The 25,761-nt window shown below is 40.4% G+C and overlaps 1 protein-coding gene across 5 annotated transcripts in view; it reads right to left on the reverse strand.

Annotated features, from left to right (window-relative positions):
* Positions 1–25,761, reverse strand: part of ncor2 (nuclear receptor corepressor 2) — a 102,328-nt gene that overhangs the window by 29,233 nt on the left and 47,334 nt on the right. For all 5 annotated transcript variants that reach the window (XM_058071588.1, XM_058071591.1, XM_058071590.1 and 2 more), the window contains 12 exons: positions 21,883–22,060; positions 19,130–19,312; positions 17,042–17,155; positions 14,954–15,010; positions 14,306–14,358; positions 9,864–9,930; positions 8,173–8,345; positions 7,977–8,070; positions 6,342–6,520; positions 5,628–5,682; positions 5,451–5,549; positions 3,253–3,392 (listed from right to left, as the gene is read on the reverse strand). In XM_058071588.1, the coding sequence (XP_057927571.1) occupies positions 3,253–3,392; positions 5,451–5,549; positions 5,628–5,682; positions 6,342–6,520; positions 7,977–8,070; positions 8,173–8,345; positions 9,864–9,930; positions 14,306–14,358; positions 14,954–15,010; positions 17,042–17,155; positions 19,130–19,312; positions 21,883–22,060 (1,392 nt within the window). The remainder of the gene's footprint in view (positions 1–3,252; positions 3,393–5,450; positions 5,550–5,627; positions 5,683–6,341; positions 6,521–7,976; positions 8,071–8,172; positions 8,346–9,863; positions 9,931–14,305; positions 14,359–14,953; positions 15,011–17,041; positions 17,156–19,129; positions 19,313–21,882; positions 22,061–25,761) is intronic.

Here is a 25,761-nt window from a genome sequence, read left to right on the forward strand (position 1 = left end):
GTGGGTACGGGGGCCGGGGTGGCGTGTGGGGATGGGGAGCATGCTCCTCGGGGTGGGGCCTGCTGGGGGGGCGGTGCTCTTTCGGGCGTTTGGGTGTCTGCTGCCACTGGTCCTATGCTCTGCCGCATCGCTGTCCCTGTCTTTGCCCATCCCCAGTCTTGCCTTAGGGCTCGTCGGGGATGGTTCTCCGGTACGTGGGCGGAGCGCTGCTGGTTCTGGGGGCGGGGGGGGCTGGCCCTCCCGGTGGATGGTGGGGTCCTTCGGGGGCCTTGCGCTGGTCTTAACTCCTCGGCTCTGGTGCGTGGCCTCCCCGTGACTTGGAGCTATGGCTCTCCCTCACGGGGGTGAGCTGCCCGGTGGATGTCGGCCGGCGCAGTGGAGCGCCTCACCACTCGCCTGCTCGCCCCCTCCGCTTGCTCATGTGCGGGCCTCCTCCCCTCGCCCGCTCCTTTGTCTGCCACACTGCAGTAGCCCTGATGCCGTGGTCGAGGGGAGTCTGGGGGTGCTATGCCTTGGCGGTCCGTACCTCCCTGGGCTCGGGGCCTGGTTGTGGGTCTGGGACCCCTGGGTCCCCCACCCTGTGATGCCCCGGACGCCCCACCCGGGGACGTCCACAGCATGTGTGTGTATTGAGTGTATGGGGTGTGCATGTGTCTGAGTTTATTTTATGTATTTATTGTTTTAAATACTTAGATAATTAATGATTAGTTTTATTATAATTATATATATATGTATATATATATGTATATGTGTGGATGTGTATGTGGGTATATGGCCATGTAGATATACGGGGGGGGGGGGGGGGGGGGGGGGGGGGCTCTGCGGGGGTCTGGCGTAGGGTGTTCCATCTCAACCGCCCGGTCCTCCATGGGGCAGTGTGCCCGGGCCTCTTCTGTCCTGGCCGGGGCGGTCCTATGTCGGTGGTCGGGCCTGGGGTTACCTGGGGCGGGCCGGGTTCTGCTTCCTGGGGGTGTGTGGGGGGCGGGAGGCGGTGCCTCCGGCCGTGGACGGGCTCCCTTCCGGCCGGCAGGGGCGCCCCTGTGCCCACGGGTGTGTGGCCTTCGATGCCCTTCTGCCCTAGTAGGGTATGGTCTCCCGCTGGTCTCGGGGGTGCGGCTCTCCTCCGGCCTGCTGGCGCCCTGTTGCCGGTTGGGATTGCTCCTCCATGGCCTCTTGCTGGTCTCTTCGGGGAGTTGCTTCGGGGGCGGGTCTTGGGGAGTCGGCCCTGGCTTTGCCCACACCCACGGGGCCGGAGGATCTCTGGCGGTGGGGGCTTGACCTGGCTGCGCGGGGCGGGGTTTGCTGGGTGGTAGAAGGCAGTCTCTCTCCTTTTGTCATTCTCAGTGACAATTACACATTCACACACTCGCATTCACATACACAACACACCTCCATATGGGCACTCACAGCACATGGGTGCTTCTCTATACAATCTACTCTCTTATCCCTGATGTTTATATAGTATTGGTATGCTATTATTACAGTAATAATGATGTCAAGCAATGAGATTTTAATTACTGTAACTGTATGGTTGCAATTGTGTTTACTATCATGGGTCATGTCCTCATTGTTACTATTGCTATTGGTAAGTTGGACTGCTTCATTCCACTGATATCATCTCCAGTGTGACCCTTAGCCATCATTGACATTTAACTGTTCTGTTTGTCACTGTTGTTGTTTTGGGAATTCTTGTTGCTGCTGTTTTTGTCTCTCCCTCTACTGCCCCCCCCGACCCCACCTTTCTCTTCTCTCTTCTTCTTTTCTGTTCTTCTTCTTGCTCCGGTCCGGTCGTCCCAAATGGCATAACAAAGACATCAAATAACGGCAAATAAAATTTCATGGTACAGGGAAGTTGTAGCCAACACCTTTCCTGACACAGAGCAAATCTGTCTAGCATGTAAGGGCATTTAGATCAACAATACTATCTGCCCCAATGGCTGGACGGGACAAAAAAAAAAAAAAAAAAAAAAAAAAAAAAGGAAAATATAAATTAGTGATGTACATTACAATCAGTTGATGTTTTTGCGATACAATTTTTGACAATGTCGATTTCGTTTTTTGTTACATCAGTCAGAAACATAGAATTTGGATTCCTTTCTATTGTTTCATTCCTTTCCTCCCTTGTCCTTTGTTTCGGAATCCCTTCTTCCAGTTTGGGACCAATATTTACAAAGTAGTACTTTTTATCTGTCTCATCCATATCATCTTTATAGATGTTTCGTACCATTAAATAATTAGGGTAGTCTGTCTTCTTATTACTTTTCCTGATAATACCATTTAGAATGCCCCAGGTTGCTTGAATATTGTTTTTGTGCTCGTCTAATAGTTGGCTGTAATATTCCTTCTTACACGCTCTTAGGATTGTAGTCAACTTATTTTTATAAGTCTTGCTATGTTGTGCTGTGTCATTAGATAAACTCTTAGACGTGGTGCCTGTAAGTCAACATTCGGGGTACGGATGTTTTTTCCAAATATAGGTGAGCCTGAATGTGGTGGACCAACAGCAAGGATTGGGAGGGACGGAGTCATGTCTGAGCATAGACAGGAGGACATATGCTCATCCGCAGCTTCAAGTCTGGGTCATAAATGTATATTACATCTGCGGTATAAAGTACAACTTAAGATTAGATCATACAGTCAGTCCCTACTCAGAGAGATTGGATGTATTTTCAAATGATCGCATCCCTTGCTGTTTGAGAACACAGCACAAACCTACTCACCTACTCAAACACACATGTAATCATTTTACACGGTCACCAGAAAAAAACAGAATACAAGAATACAAACCCCTGAATGCGTTTCAAATCAGGAAAACATCTGTTTTGGTTCATGAAACTAGTTCAAGGTGTGATACAAACCCTGAAATTTTACAGAGATACACGATACGCAGTGACATTAAAAAAAAATATATACTCATATCTCACTCCCTACCCTCCGGTATGAAATTGAAAAAGTGGAAAAACCGAGGTGGTTCCTGCAGAGTCCTACAAGTAGGGGGTACTTCTCTATCTGTAACAAATATTTTTAAATAGTATAGCCGAAAGTTTATTTTTCCTGCTTTTTACAATGATTTGTTGGACTTCTGCTGTCAGTTTACTGCCACTCGTAGATCCCTGGTATTGTGCCTTGTTATGAATGTTAAATCGTCCAGGAAGTACTGTTAAATTATACCTCTGTGCCTGGCCACACTCCGTCCGCACCATTGAATCCCTGAATTTATGCTCTCTTAGCTAATTTAGTAGTTTCACTTACTTCATTCCATCCTCTTTGTCTTCAGCTTCAGTTTTATCCTCATCTCGCTCTCCCTCTGCCTTCTCTTTCTCCTCCTTGTCCTTGTCTTCCTGGCTGTTTCGGTTGACTTGCTGTTGCTGTTGCTGCTGCTGCTGCCCGTGCTACAGATGATGAAATGACAAGGAACAACAAGGCATCCCATTATAAGGATAAATTATAAAGATAAACTTGATTGATGGATACGCAGCACAGGTATTGGAGTCTCTTCTGTGACATATACACATGTGATACTCAAACCGTACACTGGTAGTTTCTAACAACCACAATGAAGACACAGGCCTCCTAACTCGAGTAGCTAACAAATTAAGCAAGTCTTGGTTCTACATTTACTGTTCACTTACATTATGTATTTCCCAATAATGGAACACAATGTCCTTTTGTTAAAGTTTACGTTCAAGCCCATTTAACACGACAAAACGAAATGCATTTCTAATAAACAGGAGTCAATTTATAGCTTTCTCATTAAATTACACCAACGGTATTTCATTGGTAAAACACTAACACACACAAACACTATGCTTTCATTGAAGTGCATACATTTTACTAAACTAAGCAAAGGTAAAACAAAACAGGATGTGAAAGTTCAGAAACCACAGAATTACTGTTCTTCTGTATAACTTTTTTTTTTTTTTTAAGCAAACAGTGCCACTTCCTCACCAGTATCTTGCATGTCTGGGCTTTTTGGGTTAGAGTTCAGTTAAGTACAAACATGTAGTCTGACCACCATGTGATGTATTTGACATTGCTGCCCTCAGGTTAAAGCAACACATTCGTTTAATGATGATATCGCCCCAGTATCTTGAATGTGTGAGACCGACAGAGAGCGAGAGAGAGAGAGCTGACAAGATGAACAAGAGTATTCCTTAATAGATTTGCCAAGTCAACTAAAAGATTACAATAGATTGTTTCCCCTACGTTTCCAGCTGTCAACATTTGCCTTTGTAAATAGGGGAAATGTTTTAGAATGTTTTTTTTTTCTGGGGTAAACAGAGAAAATAGGGGAAATCTTTCATAGAAGTTACAATCCAGGAAAAACTGGGAAACTATTAAAATGGGAGGGTGTCAGGTATGAGAGGACTGGCCTGACCAGGCAAGCATGCAACCACAAAGCAATTATTCCTCCGTGGTTGCATTTGACAAATAACAGAAAGAAATAAAAAGGCCTGTATTGAATTAATCAATTGATGGAGATAGCAGATTAAAAAATGTACGCACACTACCCTGCAGAAACAGAAATGACATGCAGTTGTATAAATAACATTCAGTGAATCACAAATTGCTATTTTGGTTGTTTAATAAAATAAGATAGACACCAGTTCTATCATCAAATATGTCCTTGAAGGGGAACTGCACTTTTTGTGGGAATGATTGAAAATCCTTATGTGAAACATGGACACAAATTTCTTTCCCTTTTCTGTGCATTATAACACAAGAAAACAAGTTAATTTCAGCTAGCTTACAATGCCGATACACCTATTTCGACTATGAAGCCCTCTAAAAAATAAACCTATAACAACATTGCACTGTTTGATATACATGCTGTGATCATGCATTAACACGTACACTGATGATACCATGTAATATTAGTATATAGAATATATACTATGTAATAGAAGTATTTTGATTATTTAAAAATGTGACTGAAACTTTTTTCCTCCGCACATTGATACTAACTTACTTTAACGTTAACGTTAATCGCTAGTCTCAGTGTCAGATCCCCTTTAAATTGCTTCTGTTGTGAGCTTGTGTGAAAATAAAAACTTCCTGGGGGTTGCAGGGCCCTCCCTTAATAGAATGGTTGGGGAATCACACTGATAGACAACTGTTTGTTTTGCACTATTACTTACTATTATTAGAAATACTATTTTTCAACACAACCCTACAATTGTAACAGATTGAGTCATCCTGCAAGACGTCCAAAAGGAAATTAGAGGAAAGGTTAGCATAGGTTGTTGTTGTCAGACTTGTTTCACCAAGTGACAGTGGCATTTTGCCCAGAGCATGAAGACCGCAACCTCAACAAATGTAATCAGTTTAAAGTATTACTGTCATTAAGACAAGACAGCTGACTTGTAAGCATACAGATCATGTGCTCTTTGGACAATCAGTAGACGTTATTAATTAGGAAAAGAATGAAAAGGCACAAAAGTTGACAATACCTGGCTTCTCCCCCGTCTTCTGTAGTTCCTTCGCACTATGTTCTTATAGTTCTCGTTCTTTTTGGTCAAATAATAAAAGAGCACACATTCCGCCACCGTCTGAAAAATGAGAGAAATGTGATTTGCCTGGAAACGTAATTTCCTGAGAAGACTGACAAATGAAGTCAAGGCCCATACCTTTCTTTCTAGAAAGGACGCGATCAGACCAAAGTTTTTAGGGTGCTGAATGAATCTGTAGGAGCAGAAGGGGAAAAAAATACAGTCTGAAAATATTAACAAAAAAACAAACAAAACAAGCACAAAAAGCAATAACTGAATGAAAGATTTATATTGCAGTAATACATCATGTATACAACACAAGTGAGTCTATATTATTTAGCATATAAAAGAAATGAACAGCATGTCATTTGGCTTGCTTCAAATGCCTTTCCCCGTTTGTAAAGAAAAATATTACTCTCTGGCTCCTTTAAATACTATTTTGCTCAGTTAACATTTGGCTAGCGCTGGAAGCTAAAATAACATTATATAAAGCATATTAAGTTTTTTTAACCAACATATATCAATTGAGTTTCAAAGACATATTTATGACAATCCACGGGCTTCGGGCTAACACAGCTCAAGAGTTATAGCGGCTGTAATTTGAAGTTACTGGTTTGACCCTGAGCTCCTTCAAGGACCCAGTTATGTATCCTTGAGCAAGACACTAAAAAGTCCATTTGCTCCTGACGTGATGGTTACCATCTTGCATGGAAGCCTCCACCATCAGTGTATGAATGTGTTAATGAGATGCAAAGCAATACTGTCAAGTGCTTCCCACAAAGGTGCTGCACAAAGTTGCTACATAAATGCAGAGCATTTAAAACCCGGACTATACTGAAAAGTTGACCTTACTTCTCTCTGAAAGTGTCCTTCTCTTGCTCACTCCACATGTTCATGACCTGCCGGTCCTTGTACACCTTCATGGGGTCATCCATCAATCCATTCATGTTGATGAACTTGATGCGTTGCTGTTCGGCATCAAACAGCATTGGAGGGATGACTGCTAGCTGGCGCATTTGCTTCTCTGTGTTCTGACATTCACACATGCCACACACAAGACACAAACACAAAACAACATCCTGGAAATGAGAATGCTGATTTTTGAGAGGGAAACTAAGTCATGAATCGGATGCAACCTTATGGTAGTGTCAAAGTACAAAGGTCATAGAGCAGGAGAGGAAGTGAAGCTTCCTCACTACTCGCAGTAGTCGGAGACACGTTCCACATCAAATGTGAACCCTGCACACTATTTCCATTTCCACTCATTCTGCCACTTGGTAACCTAACTCACAGTATGTGAAATAATGTAGAGAACGGCTCGGCCTTAGTGAATGAAAATGCTTTACATTTTTCTATAGAAGCACGGATTAAGTCAGATGTGCAGTGGTTAAACGCAGTCTACCCTGATCGAGGGCAGTAAGAGAGGAAACACGGCATAGGCTGTCTATTAACATCTGTCATGTTGTGATTAAGGACAGATTTCGACCAGGGAATCCTTTAATCATCTTTATTGTGTGTGTGTGTGTGTGTGGTTTATTTCTTCATAGAATGCACATGGGACAATGAACAACTCTTTATCAGTCTCCTTTCTTCCTCTCAATCACTGCACCGTGCGCTGATGAGGCATCCAAGTGCACTGTGTATTTCTGAGTGTTCTACAATTTTTTGATTTTTTGATTAAGAGGATTTATAATTTCATATGGTAAATATTTATTTGGCATCATTTTGGCACTTTTGAGCAGATTAATGACAAAAAAACAAGGCTTCACCGTACATTTTGGCTTGCTAGAATTGCTAGAATAGGAAACCTTGCTTCTTTCACTCTGTTGTCGGGCTGAGCGATATATTTTTAAAATATCAATATTTGCTCAAGCACAATATAAAACATCAACCATATCAATATAGACTGGATTTGTGGTGTATCTCCAGAGCAGAAGCCCAGAGGCTCTGTAGAAGCTAACAGGCCACCATGTCTGCGGTGGAATAAGCATGAATAAGCAGTAACTCAGTAATATGGTAGTATCCAGAGCATTAAAAAAAAATCATTTTCACCGCCTTAAAACTTGGGACAAACTCCAATATGAGGAATGTGTGTGATGCCTGCCGCACTCCTGCTGCGTTCCTCATGAAAGGAAAAGCGACCTAATCACATTCCATATACTGTATATGGTCCCTGTTGCAACACTGGAAAAAAAGGCTTTAAAAATCTGGTGGAAAGGATGGACTCGCCATGTCTAAGGAAGTTTTGAAATCACAATTATTTAGCACAAGCACTACCACACATGTACAAGGAAGCAAGACAGCTGCTAAGCCTGATGCAGTGGACACGGTGGAATTCATGGCAAAAATAAGGACATGCTTGTGTTAAAAAATACTACTGAGTTGCTGACATTTTAAAATGTCCTCTTAAAACAGGCATTTTTTTCCCATTTTGTTATTGGCCGAGGATTTGGTTCTAATATTGAATATTTATAAAAGAAAGCTTACCTCGTGTTCTGATATTCCGTCAATGATCTCAGAGACCTCATGTTCACTGCGAGCTGCAGAAGAAGTCAATCCACCTCCTCGCTGCCCAACACGGCTACAAAAACAATACAATAAAACATAAAGGGGGTAACCGCACAACTGATGTAACAATTCCACAATCTGTGCTTTAACAGATTTAAAAAAATGTCTGTCTCACCTCTGCATTCGTTCCTGCAACTCTCTTTGCTTACGGATCTCTGGGAACTGTTTCTCGTAGTACTCCCGCACCTTGCTCTCCTTGGCTCGGCGCCGTGGGTTATTTTCAATGCGCTCCACCTTCTTCTCCCAGGCTTCCATCAGTTGGTCATAGCGTTGACAGAACTTCTGTTCCTAAAATGCAACATGGAAAGGATCGTTTTTCAGAATACTGATCTGCACTAAATAAAAAAAAAACTACAAAGCAGTTCAATGCCAAGATCCAAGTTCCCCATCTCTTCTCTTATGGGCATTCTAGGATGTTGACATCATTGTCCATGAATCATTTCTTCACTACATTGGTGGTATGCTTTGGATCATTGTCTTGCAGATACTTCCAGTTGTGGCCGACCTGGAGCCCATCAAGGATCCTGATGTAATCCTCCTTTTTCATGGTTACTTGGAATCTACTGAGGTTCCCTGTGCCGCATGCCACATGTGGGCACTGTATTCTTCAAATTGCATGCTTCTTCTTTGTTCCTCCAGACATATTTAACATCCTTATGGCCAAATAACTCCAACTCTGTCTCATCAGACGGATGGTTGACCAAAAGCTGGGATCTTGCTTCAGATGACCTCTAGCAGATGTTTCTTCTTGAGCAGTGGTGCCCACAACCATCAAGACCTCCTCTGTGCAAGACTCGCTCGATGGTGAAGTCGGGATGGATAGGGTCCTTGCCTGTGATCAAGTGATCCTTGACGAAAATGTGAAGGAATCTACTCAGCCACAACTGGAGGTACCAGTAAGACAATGATACCACCAAGGTTGTAAAGAAATGGTTCAAGGACGATGATGTCAACGTCCGAGAATGGCCAAGTCAGACTCCTGACCTGAATTCAATCTAGACCTTGTGGAGAGACTTGACGGCAGGGTGATGGCTCGGAAACCAACCTGACCCAGCTTGAGGCTTTTGCCAAGGAAGAATGGGCCAAAGCCTTGGCTTGTGGCCACGTATAGCGGTCATATAGCGGTCGTATGAAGCGGTCATAAACAAAGGCTATACTACTATTAAAGAAAGAAATTGGGACCTAGGTTATTAATAAATTGACAAATCCATGAATAAAATACCCCTGATATTAAGAATTTATTAAATTGTGTATTGTTGCTATTCTTTCAATTGTTGGTCACATATAAATAAGCTTGACAAAATGCATTAATTTCATCCCAAAAATAAAACAAATCTCAAATATTAACAAGAGTATGAATAATTTTCAGCAGGTAAGCTAATTCTGTTAACTGGCAGATTTTACATTTTATTTTGAAAAAGCTGTTTTTCCTAAAAAATGTAAAAACTCTGCCTCTGTTCAAACAACATAGCATATTCCATTGATCACTGGCTCAGTTTAATGCCAGCATGGGTCTGAGAAAGAGCAATTCTCTATTTTAGTTTGTGACATAAAGTACCATTAAAAAACACATCTAGGTTGAAGGTATCCAGGGTTTTATTTTAAACGTTTTTTTAAAGAAGCAATTATCCCTCAGGATAATGTAAGTGCAGTGAAATAGATCATACCTTGAACCAAACTTATCTATGTCCACCTTAAAATGGCCGCTCACCACTTTAAGGAACTGCTGACCCAGTTCCACACTAGCTATCCATCACTGGGTGAGTCCCAGCAGACATTCAAAAATATTGAGTTCTCTACACTTACCCACTGCTTACGAGCATGGTTTCTTCTCTTGAAGTATAAGATGAGTTTTTTCCTCATCGCCTGGTTTCTAAGAAGGTTGCAAAACAAACAAACAGGCATTACTGGTTGGTTCGACAGCTTAGAAGAAAAAATATATAATTATAGGTTTTCACACATTTTTCACTTGATTTTTCAGTGCATGTAAACAGTGACTGAATATACACAGTGGTATGAAAACGTTTGATAATTTAAGATTTTCCTTTATAAATCACAATCACATTGTCAGTTAAACATATCATACAGCAGATGAACACAGTGATACATGAGGACTGAAATTAAATTTAGAGGATTTACAGAAAGTGTGCAATAATTATTTGAACAAAAGTAGGCCTAAATTTGGGCACCCTTGTTTTATTGATTTGAATACTTTTAGCACTAATTATTGGAACACGAAATTTGTTTGGTAAGTTCACTGACCCTTGACCTACATACACATGTGAAGCCAATCATGAGAAAGGGTATTTAAGGTGGCCAATTGTGTGTCCTTCTCCTCTTTGCATCTCCTCTGAAGAGCAGCACCATGGTAGCATCACAACAATTGTCAAAGATTGTTCAACATCATGGTTTAGGTGCAGGATAGAGGTCTGGTTCTCGATCAGAGATTTCAGCTGTCAGGTTCCACTCTGAGGAACATAGTTAGGAAATGGAAAACCACAGGCACAGTTCTAGTTAAGGCTCAGAGTGGCAGGTCAAGAACTACTAAATATTGATGTTATTTTTCTGTTGGGTTGCTCAAATTTAGGCACCTGCCTACTTTTGTTTAAATAATTATTGCACACTTTCTGTAAATCCTATAAACTTCATTTAACTTCTCATCTATCACTGTGTTTATCTGCTATATGATATATTCAACTAAAATGGCTGATCCCAACACCCAGTGATGTATAAAGGAATTTTTTTAATCTCTATGCATCTTCAGTGTAGTCAATACACTGTGTATTTCATGTGTATAGGGCAGTATGGGGAGCAAACGTATAAAGGTTGGAAGCGGCCAGCTACAGTTGTTCAAATAAAGGTCAGGGCCAGTAATCTCCTTAGGCAGTCGCTCAGTTTGTCTCTTTCTTTGCTGCAAGACAGAGTTTTATTCCTGACACTTAATCTGTCAGTTGTAAGGTCACATTCTCTTCTGATTAATGTAATCTTATTCTGCATTAGTCACTTCAACTGAGCGCCAGGGTCACATGCAAGGAGAAAAGACTACAAGGAATACTAGTGGTGTGAGTTTTATATCACACCTGCAAGACGACGTGATAAGATTTATTGGCTGAAGGAATAAACACACTGGATAATCTTCCCTCCATTCCCCAACACGTTATCTGCAATATAAACCCAAGTGAAATCCAAACAGTCCTAACCCCGAGCATACATAAACACTGACAAACAGTCCCAGACACCCACACACACACACACACACACACACACAATCTGAGCCAAACCATTGCCGCATCAAAGATAAACACTACGACAATTGAGCTAGATGCTGTGGATTTCTATAAATATAGTGACATACATTACATTTACTTTACAGGCAAATAAATTTGTTACATTGGTCGTCCTCCAACTCCAACATAAGAGCATAAAAATACGGGCCGATACTTATGAAGTTTGATATCATATACTCTAGGTTACCAAAGTGGGGTATACCAATTGTCACAGGTTGTATGTGAATAAAAATGAAAAACAATTAGCGCCTAACACTTACAATTATGAGTGCACCTGAACGCCTCACAGTGCAAGGAGAACGTAGCAAAAAGGAGACAGCGCATAAAGTTGGTTATTGCTTTGTGTGCATCATACGAATAATGATGTACATTTGATGAGTATTTTGTAAATTGAGAGTGTTTAATCTCCAATATTTCAATATATTGGTGTTCCAATCCTTACTGATATTTCAAGTTAAATAAGACAAAAGTGTGCAGGAGTAGGGGTACATTGAATCAAATGGTCAAATGTCTGAAGGGGCATGCAACGGTAAAATGTTCAGGAATCACTACGATAGAGAATATTTACATAATTACTCAGAGGGAAATTGGCAATAATAAAAAGGCTGATAAAAGAGGTATATATAAATGTGATATTTAGCTGCTTTAGTCATCTAAGGCAGATCAGGTATAGGCGCCACTGTTGGCATATGATTGTTGAATCAATGATAAACCATCTTCTGAGTCTATGAGAGGATATTTGATTGGTGCAACTGTTACTCTGTCAGTCAATAATCTTGTATATTCTTACAGATAGTAGCCAGCAGATGGCAGCAATCTCTTATTTCACAACCATACAAATTGAAAAGACTAGGTGTGCCCTGTAAAATATTTTTCCAACTTTTTCCACTTCCCCTACCGATATCGGCCGATATTGATCCGAAATCAACACAAATCATGCATACTATTATTATTTACTTTGTAGAGTGGAATGTTAGGAAAGGCTTGATCAAGTGATATTACTCACAAAAAAAATGGTTCACAATAGCATGTATGAGAAAAACTCACAAAGTTACTTCTTCACGTATCTGAGGTATAAAGTTTTATCCATAATGTACTAGCAGCTTAGCATAATATAGCAAGGTTCGAGGTACTCAGTGAAGTGTTTAAACCTGGGATTACTCAAGACTGACAGATGCTCACGCTTTTCTGTTATAGTTAATGATGTTTTGCCATCCTGTGGGAAATTCCCGTGAGATGCCACTTCATGTGCTTGATGAAGTTGGTTGTATTACAATTCCCCAGTTCTGTGCCACCACAGTAAACTTGTGCATGACAAGGTTTGCACTCAGCTGCAACGTCTTTACTGCCACACGGCTGACATCACTGATGCTCCTTGCTAATTTGTTAGTATGCGAGCAAACACTGTTTGTGATCAAGTGAGCTCTATCTGGTTGGTGCTAGACAGCCAAACCGCGGTGTAGTCTGGAATCAATTGCTTATATTGGAATGCAAATATCAGAGATTTGAGATGGAGGCCGATAAATATATAATATAATAATATAATTCGATTTTTTTTTTTGCTGATACCAGCCCGATATCCGTCATCCCTAGATATCCCTAGAAATGAGTGTCAATCCTGCCAACATTGTAACTATAATTTCAACAACACAATGCAAATAACAGTTAAATAAAGTCCAAGTCACATACCAAAAATTACAGCACAGCCAGCCAAGATTTGGGAGGACCTCATGGAGCCACCATTTCTCAAGCTCAATCATGCTCTTCTGATATTAATCCCTTCCCACTACTTCTGACCTACTCCCACATTCAAATACACACAGTCATGACTCAAACACTACACACAACTGCCAGATTGTTACAATGTCCTTGACAACATGAAAGGGTGTAATCCTATGAAAACAACAGTAGTAACTCAGCACTAGTGGTTTTGTATTAATGTACTTTAATAAGATAATCCAACCCCCAACCCACGGTAGCCACAAATAGATTGGAGCCCTGTGGCAACCATTGGGGAAGGTATATTATTAGGGAAGGTTGTTATGGCACAGACACAAATGTGTTTGATCACATTTCCCACAACACATTCTCTAGCTGTATTTGGCCCCATTCACCGTTGTAAGGTCACTTGTAGGATAGCTGCATAGAAGCATCAGTGAGAGACGGACATTTTCAGAAAATTTCTTTGAATTGTATAACTCCAAACATTGACTTGCAAATTAGAAGTTGAAGTCACAGAGCATCACAATAGCATGTCAACAAATGAAATGCAACTGCCTGATTCACTCCAGCAGAAAGCAAACATAGCAAAGCAAACATAGCAATTCTGCACCAGCAGAACAGCAGCAATGTGTGTTTATATTGTCATTTCTATTTGCCTATGATTAAAAAAAAAACTCTTCTTCTAATAACTTATCTGTTTAACCACTGAGCGACCAGCAGTGGTTTACTTCATCCATACTGGCTCGATCCTTCACCTCATACTGGACAAAGTAACGGGTACGTGGATTTGTTTGTGGAAAACCCGTGAAAAGTGAGTACAGCTGTGGGAAACCAAGTAGCTACTTTGTAGTGAGAAAGAAAAAAAGCACCCAGATTTTCGTAGCTCACATTAGGCTTCTCTGTTTAAGAGAAAACACTTAATTATTTTGTGATTGAGGTCACTGGATTTTGGGTTATTAATAATGCTGCTTGAAGCACTTAGATTTAACTCAAAAGTGAATTTTTAATCTATGTCTGTTGGTATGACCAAACCATGATTATGACTCAATTGCTAAGTAGGAATGGCTTGTTGTAAATATGTGCAGAACATCACATAAAAATAAACATTAAAAAAACGAAAAGGTCTTGGCCAGTCAAAATTCAACAGAGCTCTTGCCATCAATAAAATACTATGTTTTTACATCAATAATATCATACTTTTGTCACGAAAAAAAAAAGTGTGTCAGGATATGAACTTACATTTTGATGTTCTCATGGTACTGCTTGGTATCAGAAGGCTGATTGTATAGTGGCTGAAACAAGAGAGAGAACAATCACACCATATGCTCAGTTCCGTAGCTGCATGTAAACCACAGAGTATCAGGCTCAATCTGCTACCTTGTCATAGATGTACTGTATATGTGAGATTTCATTCATTTGCCAACAGTTCTTTCAACAGCACAATGCTATAAAGATTACATATTGCTGGTAGAAGTAACCTAGTTCATTGTTATTACACCAGACGGAACCAAATGATTAAAGTCACCATGTGTGCTCGACCAGAATAGATAGATGGTTGTATCATTGAATAAACAGTTGATGATAGATGCACGATAAAGTATATGTGTTGGGAAATAATGTTCAGAGTGATACCACTGAATCAGAGTGAGAAATGAGAGTTGTTCTATTTTTAAAATGTGCCATATAAACGATCATCTGCGGAGGTGTAATAGCCTTGTACTTCAATATAGCCATTTTACAACTGCTCGAAGCTTATGCCGGGAAGTCATGGTTCAGTTCAGCTATTATCATCATTCTCCGTTACTCATGCAAAATGGAAAATAAAACCCAAATTGACCAATGAACTAAATATGTATAAAAAGCTATTTAATGTCAAACGCAACTCACCAGTTCTACCCTGGGTCCAAGTCCTTCCAGTATCCTGTGAGCTTCTTCTGCCTTTTTCTGGACCAGAACACAAACAGAAGTACTAGATTAGCCGGCTGCCTGCACCTCTGTCATCACCATGACAACACAGTGAGCACACTCAGTTGAGCGCTTAGACTACACTACAGCCGGCTGGGTGACTGGATGTAACGATAGGGAGATGGATACATTGACTATTATTAGAGCTTTTAGCTCAAGCCGAGACACAGTTCCTTGCCTCAGCCCATCACTCCTCTGACAGGGGAAAAAAAAACCACTCACATCCCCTGAACAGAGAGACAGGTAAGAGAGGATAAGCAGGCAGAGAGAACTAGTGGGAGTTGAAAAAAAGTGGAGAAAGCAAAGGCAGCAGGTGGGGGTGGGTTGTTAAAGGGTGTAAAAGAATACAACTTTATTGTCACACTGTTACAGGAAACTGGCAGCACTAACGATAAAAACAAAAGATTAAAGAAAAAACTAAATTTTTTCCAAGTTGCAAGTCCAAGACCCGCAGGGGTCAGCAAACTGTCATAAGGGGTACTTGCAAAATAATTAAAAACAGCATGACTACATTGTTGTCTGAAAGCCCAACACTCTGAGTTACACAGTACGTTTGAAAGCCTCGCATCATATGGACAACACCTGCCTGGCACAGAGAGTACAGTGCAGAAGAAAGGAGACAGAGAAGGTGTTCATTTTCTGTGTGTTTTTAAGTTCACTGATAATGTGCATATAAGAGTGCTGAATCTTGAAGATTTCACTGAATTACATAAACCACACAAATATGGAAAAAAAATGTTTGGGGACCCTAAAATTTGCAATATTATCCATAATAACTGTATACTATATTATTTTTGGAATAAAATCTGAAAGTCTACTCTTTACTTCCTATTTTCAAGATAGTTTCAAGTGTCCAATGACATTATCGAAAGGAATCCCACTATGACTACAACTCAAAATGTCAGAAATTTCTAATGGACCAATGTAAACATGCCCTGTGTAGTGTTAAAATTTTTCAAGGAAAACTGCACCTTTTTGATCATTTGCAAACCTTATGTGAAACATGAACATCAGAATACAGCAAGATACTGTTATCATGAATGAACTTGTCAAGGCACGATCACAGCATGTATATCAAACGATTAAACGTTGTTAGAGGTTTCATAGTCGAAATAGGTACCTCCCATGATGGGCATTGTTAGCTGGCTCATACAAACTCGTTTTCTCTCATTAGAACGCACAGAAAAGAGAAATAAATGTGTGTTCATGTTTCACGTAAGGATTGTGGATGATGGTAAAATTTAAAAAAAATGGAGCACAAAAATTTGTGCAGTTTCCCTTTAAGTAAACCTATAAATACACAAATACTATACTAGTTGAAAAATGGCTAATATAATTCAGAGATTAAGGAGGAACTAAAGGGAGTTTGGGAGAGAAAGACGGGAGGCCAGAATACATCCTGGCAGGATAAAGGGGAAGTGGAAAGTGTTACAAAGGCCAGCATACTGTATATAATGGAGTAAGCTATGAGTCACTGTTGCAACTCCAGCTTTTCAGATAAGTCTTAAGCAATCTGTAATATCCTGTAGCTGCTTCTACTCATAAGTGCAATGATTTCAGGAAGTGTGGCCGCTAAGGGGCTGTGACTTTTGTAACCACTTCGGAGACTCCTATTATATTATCTATCCATCTATCCATCCATCTATATGTAAATAAATGCTTGATTATCTACAAAATTTAACCAATTGATCGTTCATATGAAAAAAGGGAGAAAAAAATACTCGCATAGGGTGCAAAACCAAGCTGTGCAAAAACAAAACAAAACAAACAAACAAAAACACCTGACCTGTAAAGGCCAGAAAACATGCATCAACATTGTCAAAAAGTTTATATCAGTCATCAGTATCAATTCATCAGATGCATGCAGATGTGCATGCATACGTCCAAAGACAAACACGTTGTTGTACATAATCACACACACTGAATAATGGAGCCCAATTTCTCCCTTTTGGTGTGAAGTAATGCGAGTTTAGGTGGAAAAATTGAATCTCTGGTGTGTATTCCACTGACCCTGTTCTCATCATAGATGATCTGCACCAAGCTGCGGTGCTTGGCCTCGCTGGGTGGTGGGGAAATGGGCCGCTCTGGCTCGTGAGGTTTTGCAGCCTCCTCCTCCAGCTGTTGCTGTAACACACACACACACACCAGAATGACTTAGTTAGCACTTAAAAATGGGGAATATGTATTTTAGAGGAAACATATTTCACTTGGTAGATTAGTGTTTATTACATGAATGCTTCCTCCTAAGTTCTCCAGCAGGAGCAAGGCTAAGTGTAATATCAATGAACTCCCAAGGGTAGTGGTTCCCAAACTTTTTTTTGCAGCGCCCCTCGTTTTAGAGATGAAATTATCTTCATGGAGACAGGAATCTGACCACTTCCGAGCCTCGTGACGTCATAATATCACAAACTTTGGGTCATAATGATGATTTTTCTCATTTACAGTATGCATTTATCTGTAACTATTTTCAGCATTTCAAATAGTAATATCAAAACTGAGCCACATTTGTTTACAATTCCTAAAGACGCCACCATCAGGCATTAAACCATTACCATAAGCTATATTTGCTAACAACATGAAAGCCCAGATGTGACTCATGGATAGGAAATCGCCACAGGTGATTTCGTACATTTCCATTAAATGCATTACGCTGTTATCGGGACCTTCTGTTATCGAGACGTCGATCAACGTCCTTTTTTTCCAAGGGAGCTACAGATGAAAGCCTTATGCATTTTGCGTGTGAATTTCAGACTTGTAGGCAATGTATTTCTGTCTCAGCAGGGGACTACAGATCTATTTTCCTTCGTATCGTCGGCAACAGCTTGGATATGAAGAAGGCAGAAGTTGATGAATTGCGCGCTGACAGAGGGAAATGCCGACGAATTCAGCAGAGACAAAAATATAGGCAGCTAACACTCGTACTGAGTTCGTCAGGCTGTGGATCTTCCACAATCGCAAAGGATAGGGGTGACGTTCGTGACGCCGTTGTTGTCCATCTATAAATAGTTTGCGCACACACACACACGTGCACACAAGTCTATAGTTTACACATGGCACACATCTGTAAATTATTCTATTATTTTATTTACTTTGTGAATCTGTGAATCGATGTACTATTTTTTTAGTCATCAAAATATTTGTTCCTGTGTTTCTGTTGTTTCATAGAAATAAACAACTGTTCAGATGTTGCTCTCTTGTCAGCATGAATACAAACATTATACTTATGGCTCAAAACATGAGTCGTTTGTTTATAGCTTTATTATTTTATAATATTTGTAATAATTATATTAATCGGATAATAAAGATGCAAGTTGCATCTCTCAAATGACACATAATTTAGACATCATAGTTAACTGTCAGAATATAACACAAAATAAACTGAACACATTCAAATTTATTTATTAAATGAATTTTTATCCACAAGGTTTTAGCAAGAATCGTTTGAGTATACTCGTATGTGTTCTCTAGCTTGTCCCTGTGTGTACAACAAACCTTAAATACAAACCTATCAACAAATGTTAAGACTTGAGTAATAAGCTCTTTAAATAGTAGGCTGACCACACCTGTGTGTAAGATCCAAACACCTATGACCGCACAGGTGGACACAGGCTTATTTGCTATTTAAACATGGGGATTAGGGAAACAAAATGACACCTGTGCCTAGTGGACTAATGCATCGTGGGGGCCTGAGCCCACCTTAATGCTGCTCTACCAAACGGAAGGTTGCCCAAAGGAAGACAGAGATGAAGGGAGTGGTTTAGCAGTCCCAAAACCTCAGCCATAATCCTCCTCCCTCGGGTAAACATTATTTATAACTGCAAGTATTTTTAACCTAATTTTCTTTGAAATTAAACGAGAAGGCAGAGGCAGAATAGACTGCAGCTGCTTGGAGGAATGCATTATTAGTATTATCTACAAGAAACAGTAACTTGGCCGCAGAGAAAAGGTTCATGAGGAGTTCAAAGCCACACTACGTAAGTCACATTGGAAAATCAAACATTAATATCGTACACATTTTGCAGTGTCAAATTGGAGCAACTTGATTGGGCTTTAAACCAATGTACACCTGACATTGGATCGATAAATAAATGTGCAAACCTGTTTCTTGCGAAGCTTGCAGATCTGCTGTTCCACCATAGTGATCTCCCTGTCTACGCGGTCCATGTTCTGGATCAGCTCTTCCTTGGAGAAGCGAGCTGGCACCAGATCCAAATCAGGGTCCATGTGGACCGGGCTCACTGGGGAGATTGGCTCCAGCTTCCCCATGGTACTTCCACGATCCTATAAAAAGTGACAGGGTTAGGAAGTTTGTAACAGTGATCATATTCATTGCCATTTTATCTAGTTACAATTATTAAAAAGTCAGAAAGTCAGTCACAAAATGCCATTTGCACCGTACCCAACTAAGGTGTGATTCCCGCTCCTGAACCCGAATGACCTGTGCAAACAGCATTTCTGCTTTGACCAGTTTGATTGTTCCATCACTTGTGCATCTGCATTTTTGTAGATTATTTTAGAATTGTATTTAGAGTTGCTTATTTCTGTTGTGTAAAGTGTCAGCTGTCATTTATAATTTGTAGGAGCAACGATGGCATTAATTAATTGACAGGTCTTTTTAGACACAAATGTTATTTTTGCCCTATGTATTTCTATTATGAAAGGTGGTTATCATTAATAAGAACTGGTTGTTCTGTCATTCAGTGACAAGGCTGTACCAATCGCAATCGTGGGCACAGTAAGTTTGTGTAAAATACAAGCAGCAGGAGAAAAATTGTTTGTACAATTTAAATTCAAAGGGAACATTAAAAGCACTTGGATATAGCCGCAAGGCAGTCCTTTATTCTGTGGTTATCCAGGTATGGGAACTGCGGAGAGCAAAACTCTAGGGAAAGGACCACATAGGTTCAAACATAGTCTGGCAGTGTTCTGTTCTGTCTTCAAGCACGTACATTGTATTCAGACTTTCAGGTGGATTAAAGAGCTGGATCGGTTTGTTGTTTCGAGCACCCCCCAAAACGTAAATGTTATCTGCTGACTATCCAAAGGCACAAAATTCCTGGCATTGGTTTGAAAGTGGTTTTAGAGTATATCCAACCGGTTCCCAGTGTTTCAATTGTTTTGATCAATTTTTCTATTCCCATCCCTACTCACAGTACAATGTAGTCTTTCATAAGAATTTTGGGGCCTTTCTGGGTCTTCTTTTTTCTTTTAATTATCCTTTCCCCGTTTCCCTGTACCCATCTACTCCAACACCCCGCACTGTGTCATATCTCACCCTCTATTTTCTGCACACTTGCCTTGTGCCGCACTTCTCCCGCAATCATTTGGTGCACTTCATGAAGTGATTGCACTTGACAAGACTTATGTAATGAGTTTACAGCCTGCATAGCTCTGAGAGCAATTACTGGCAATGCTAAACATTTCCCTAAAGAGCTCATGAATACATTTTTCTGGTAACTATCCGGTGTCTGGAATACTGCCAAATTATAATTCTACAGTGGAATGCAAGTACAATGTTTTCATCTGCGGTTACATATTCACCCTTGTGAAATCTAGGTCATCTTTATTTATTAATTATTGTTTCACGGCTCCCTTTGTCTTTAAACCTACTACAGTTTACATACTGTATGTCCATGTCAGTGTGGAGTCTCTATGATTTCTCTATGTCTGAGATTACAATCTGTTGTTTTGATGAAGACAACATGACAAAATGAAAAAAATATGAAGATGAAATCTAACATACGAATCCCACCTTGTTTGAGGAACTGAATTAATGGGTTAGAGCAACTCTTCAGTGCTTCACATCACCTGTTTACTTGCAGGTTTTTTTTTTAATACACCTGGGTATAAGCAGAGGCCAAGTTATGCATTTGCTTTTGGTGATGTAGCAACAGGCTATTGTGGCAAACTTAAGAGTTGGTAAGTAGACCTGTGATGATAATGGATATATCGATTTACCAAACGATAAAAAAGATGGTAATTATGAGCCCTTGATAAATGGACATATAAGCGTATCAGTTTTTCTCTGTGCTACGGCTGGATGACAAGAGGGTTCATGCCGGACGTGTATGTGTGAATTGGCTCCATATGAAATGAACACAAAAGCGAGTGATCTTCTCAGCTATTAAGCCTCTTTGTGCCAGTAACAGGGCCACACGAGTGCAAGCAGTTACCAAGCAGACGCGAATATGAATGAAGGCACAAAGGCGATAGTTTAGTGGCTGTGCAGCGCAGCCTTCCTCCCGACAGTCAACACTTACTGAGGGTTTTGATTGGCTGAGTAAATATTAAATGAAACAGTGCACAAAGGTGCATGTTGTGGTCCAGCTTGTCATACACAAGAAGCAGTGATGCACAGTGTTGCATTCAAGCACAGGGTGGATGGCTACCATCTAAACTCACGCAAGTCTTGCAGTCTGTCATATCCATTATTTTACATGGCGTAAATATGACCCACTACACAACCATGTGTGTATTTGGAAGATTTATTGACATGTTTGTTTTTATAAAACAAACAGTGCTTTGCTGTACAGTTATTATAAAAAAGGCTGTAAAACACATGGTTAGATCTCCCATAGTAGTTGGTTAATATTCTGCATTATACATTGGTAGTGTAGTGTCTGTTTTTATCCACCTATTGTGTTGCTGTGTGTGTGTGTGTGTGTAATACCATCTAGTGGCTCAAATACGACATTATACAATGATCTTTGAACAATAATTGAAATGATCGAATATTGGTCTATAATAAATAGCACAATTAGCGACCAGCTAAATTTGTTATTGGGACAGGCCCAGTGGTAGGTTAATTTGAAAATCAAGTCAAAATTGTTTGAGTGATAGAGGCTACTGACCTTAGCAAGATCCTCAGGCCCTCCGAGAGGCAATTGTGGCCGGTGAGATGAGGGTCTCATCAGAGAATCTGGACCTATCTCCAAACGAGGTCGTTTGATCTCTGCAAACTCCATCTCTGATTGGCTGCCAGGGTCTTGTAGGTAGATGTGCTCATAGCGGATATGCTGCTCTTGTCCTCTGTAACAAAAAAATATATATATTATTATTTTAACCATAAGAGAATGTGCTACTTAATCGTGCCTAAATGAATGTACACACATACACAAGGATATGTGCTAGGTCTGTGTAAAATTCGTTGGCTCATATGCGCATTATGTGGTGAGGTATACTGTGATCTTTATCCTCATTTGTTGTGGTTTGCAACAACATGGCAGCGACAATACAACTAATGTTAAACATAAACATAATAATTAGAAACCGTTATGAAATCAAATAAGAAAGAAATCAGGGAGGAAATTAAGTCAATACGAGGCTTATCGCTGACCTAAATGGCTATATGAGCTCAAATAGCATGAGATTATGCACCAAACTGATGCATGAGCACTCAGCATAGAACTAGAAACATTAACAATATTAAAGCTCAACTCTAAGCACAACATTAACATATGTGAACAGGGCAAGGTGACTGGAGAATATATAAAATACACATACACTCAAATCATACACATAAATCTCAATCTGCATCACACAACTATGTACCACCAAAATAGGTGGCCACAACTCCACACATTATTTGTCATTGCACCCAGTCAAGAAACACATTACTGGCTCATACAGCTCAGACAATGCACAAATTAGCCACAGCACCAGGATACCAGCTCTTGTTTGAGCACATTACATAAGTCTCTGTGTTAAGTCCTAATATCGTCGTGCTGATTTTAATTTATCTACCTCCTATAATATTTGGTGAGCACCGTTTGGGAACCTAAGCCATATAACAAAATAGCCCAGTGAAAAATGATACAATTTTTTGGAGCAATGTACAAAACTACACGGACCCCTGATAACGTGATCTCTCCTGGAATGCTAATAATTTCAGTGAACAGGATTACTGTAACATGATCTGGCTGCAATGCCCCATGTTGTCTGAATGTATTCATCTCATACAAAAAGGTACATTGGAGGGAAAAACATCCAACCAGGACCTAAAGTATCCCAGTTAAAGCAGATTAACTTTCAAGCTACTTAGATTTGGGGAAATTGGAATATCCCACAAGTAATACGTCTCTGTTCTGATGGAATGATCATCTCAAGTCTGCCCTACAGTTAGAGGCCAGAATGCCAGTAACTTTGCAGCCAATGTCAAATGGAAGTGGCTTCTGAAGAGCAGAGGGGGAAACAACCATAATTGCTGGTCTAGGCCCATGGTGGCCTGGTGTGTGGTTCTGTCTACATACCAAGAAGCATGAATCCTCGCTGTCTAGTAAGGTGTTAGTGGGGTGTTATAATCAAGAACTGAATCTGCTAAGGCTACAGATTGCAACAGAAGAGATGATTCAGTCCTGGCACTTAAATGTAATTGATTGTGGTGCCACAACAAAATAAAAGCAGCAACACCTTAAAAATTTGTTGTTTTTTTTTTCAACTTAAAAACAATCTTAACAACCATTTGTTGAATGCATAGATATATATGCTCTATTGATACATACATAGCTTATTATTTACGCACATATTGAACACAATTACTTTGTAAACGATTTAAAATATCATGCGTTTAGAGTTGCCAAACGTTTCACTGCACTTCACTTTGACAAACGCACATCGGAATTGCCTGTTTGCACTTGCACGGCACTCGTAGGTGTGAGCTGATAGACATTCACTTTGTTTCTTGAATGAGAAATAGTATTTTCTGACGCAGAGTTGATGGCGTGTTCATTGACGCTTCACATGTAGCGCCAGCATGGTCCAGCGAAGGCGGAGAAAACAGAGCAAACAACAAAACAACCCAAAAAAAATTAGCATGGCTGAAGGCGGAGGAGACAAAGAAATTGTTGGTAAACGTGGAGCTACCTCTGTAATATGGAAGTGGTTTGGTTTCGATAGAGCAGATGTAGTACAGACGTGGAGTAGCCGAGTGACTCAACCATATATTATCCTCACAGTCCACAACAGAACCAGCGACTGGACTTTGAAGTCATCCTGTCTCCAGACAAGGTTTTGTTTTTTGTTTTGTTTGGTGAATACATGGGAAGTGAGTTCAAGGAGTTTCTCCAGGAATGGGACTTACATGAACAGAAACAAGTGTGTGTGTAACTACAGACAGTGGTAATGGTAATGGTAATGGTGATGGTTTTATTTCATTTGAACATGCATCAGATTACATAATCAGTTCACAGTTCCACATGTCCAAAAGGAGTAGGAAGAAGCAAAGCTTATTAAATCCTACCCCTCCATCTGGTACTGTTAGAATTTGTTCACTTCCTGCTTTCCTAATATGGTTTAAGGTTAGTTATTTATTTTACATTTTTTTATCACGTACTGAAGTACGAGGTGATACAATGACATAATGGGTACCATAGTAATTGTCAATATAGTGATATATAAAGCACATCATGACTGGTTCAAGACTCTTCATCCTTATATTTAGCAAACATCAACTGCTTGTATTGACAGTGGATCTAATGTTGTCAAATTATAATTAAGCTACCCTCAACAACTGGCTTGCTTTGGATACCCACTACACAGTGCCATAGGCATGTTTACTTTTAATTCAATTATATGGGTTAAAGTTTGCAACCAGCTTTGAGGCGTATTGCCGCACCAAGCAAGTTGTTGTGTAGCCCTTGGTTACGAAGACGATACGGCAACCGGATCAGCGCGATCTTGTGGCAGAATTATCCGATCTTCAAAAATACAGCAGATAGGACATCCCTATTTCGTACTAGTCACTTAGTACCATTTGACTAAACAGGTCAGGTAACAAAAATACTTTCCGCAATTTTGCCATTCAATTAACAGTGCACTGTTCTCGGTTCATGTTCTGTTGGTTGTTGGAAAAAAAATCCTAGTGGAAAATCCTGTGGGTACATATGTCGAGGAAATAATATAATCTAATTACGGGACGTTATCTATGCTCATCTTGCCTGACTACTACAGTTTTTAGAAAATGGGCACCTGAAATTAATCGGCAGATGGTATAATGCAACTCCCCAAAACACATTTGCCCTGATTCACTCCTATTTTTTCATCTCCATAGATGGCTGGCACTTACATAATCACATCAAACCCGCGCCTACGCCCCCTCCCCCCAGCCCATCTCTGTGTCCCTCTTTTCTTTCTCCCTCTCGTGAGCGTGCAGAATAATCTGATCCCTGGGGAGGATTTGTCTGGAGGATGACAGAATGAGTTGTGTGTAAGGGTGGGGGAGGAGCGAGGGCAAAACAACATAAACACCAACACCCAACAAGTTACATTAGATTTGCGCTGGCTCAGTTCCCATCATGGCAAGAATAGAGATTGTGTGCTGATATCAGCCCATTACTGTGAAAGCACGACAATGTTTGTGTGCCTGCCAATGTCTTTACTACTCCAAAGAGGAACAGCTCCACAACTGCAGTTGGCACAGAGCCTGCTTCCAGAAAAGGCTACAATCAGGATGAATGAAACTGAGACGGTGCAAAGAGAAAGAGACACTTAATGGAGAGGAATACAAATATTACACCAAATAAACCCAGACCATAAAACATTTATGTATATTATGCCTTTGCATGTATGCTTCACGCCTACAGCTGGACATTGCTACATTAAAATTGATTGACAATAAAATGCAGGTCAGGCCGATTCCTCCCACAGAGAGACGGCCACTGTGAAATATGAGAACCAGGGACGTGCAGAGTGAAGGCCATTTGTGGACCGCATTTTCCTGGGCTCAAGAACGG

Source organism: Doryrhamphus excisus, chromosome 4, assembly GCF_030265055.1.
Source record: "Doryrhamphus excisus isolate RoL2022-K1 chromosome 4, RoL_Dexc_1.0, whole genome shotgun sequence".
Lineage (NCBI taxonomy): Eukaryota > Metazoa > Chordata > Actinopteri > Syngnathiformes > Syngnathidae > Doryrhamphus > Doryrhamphus excisus.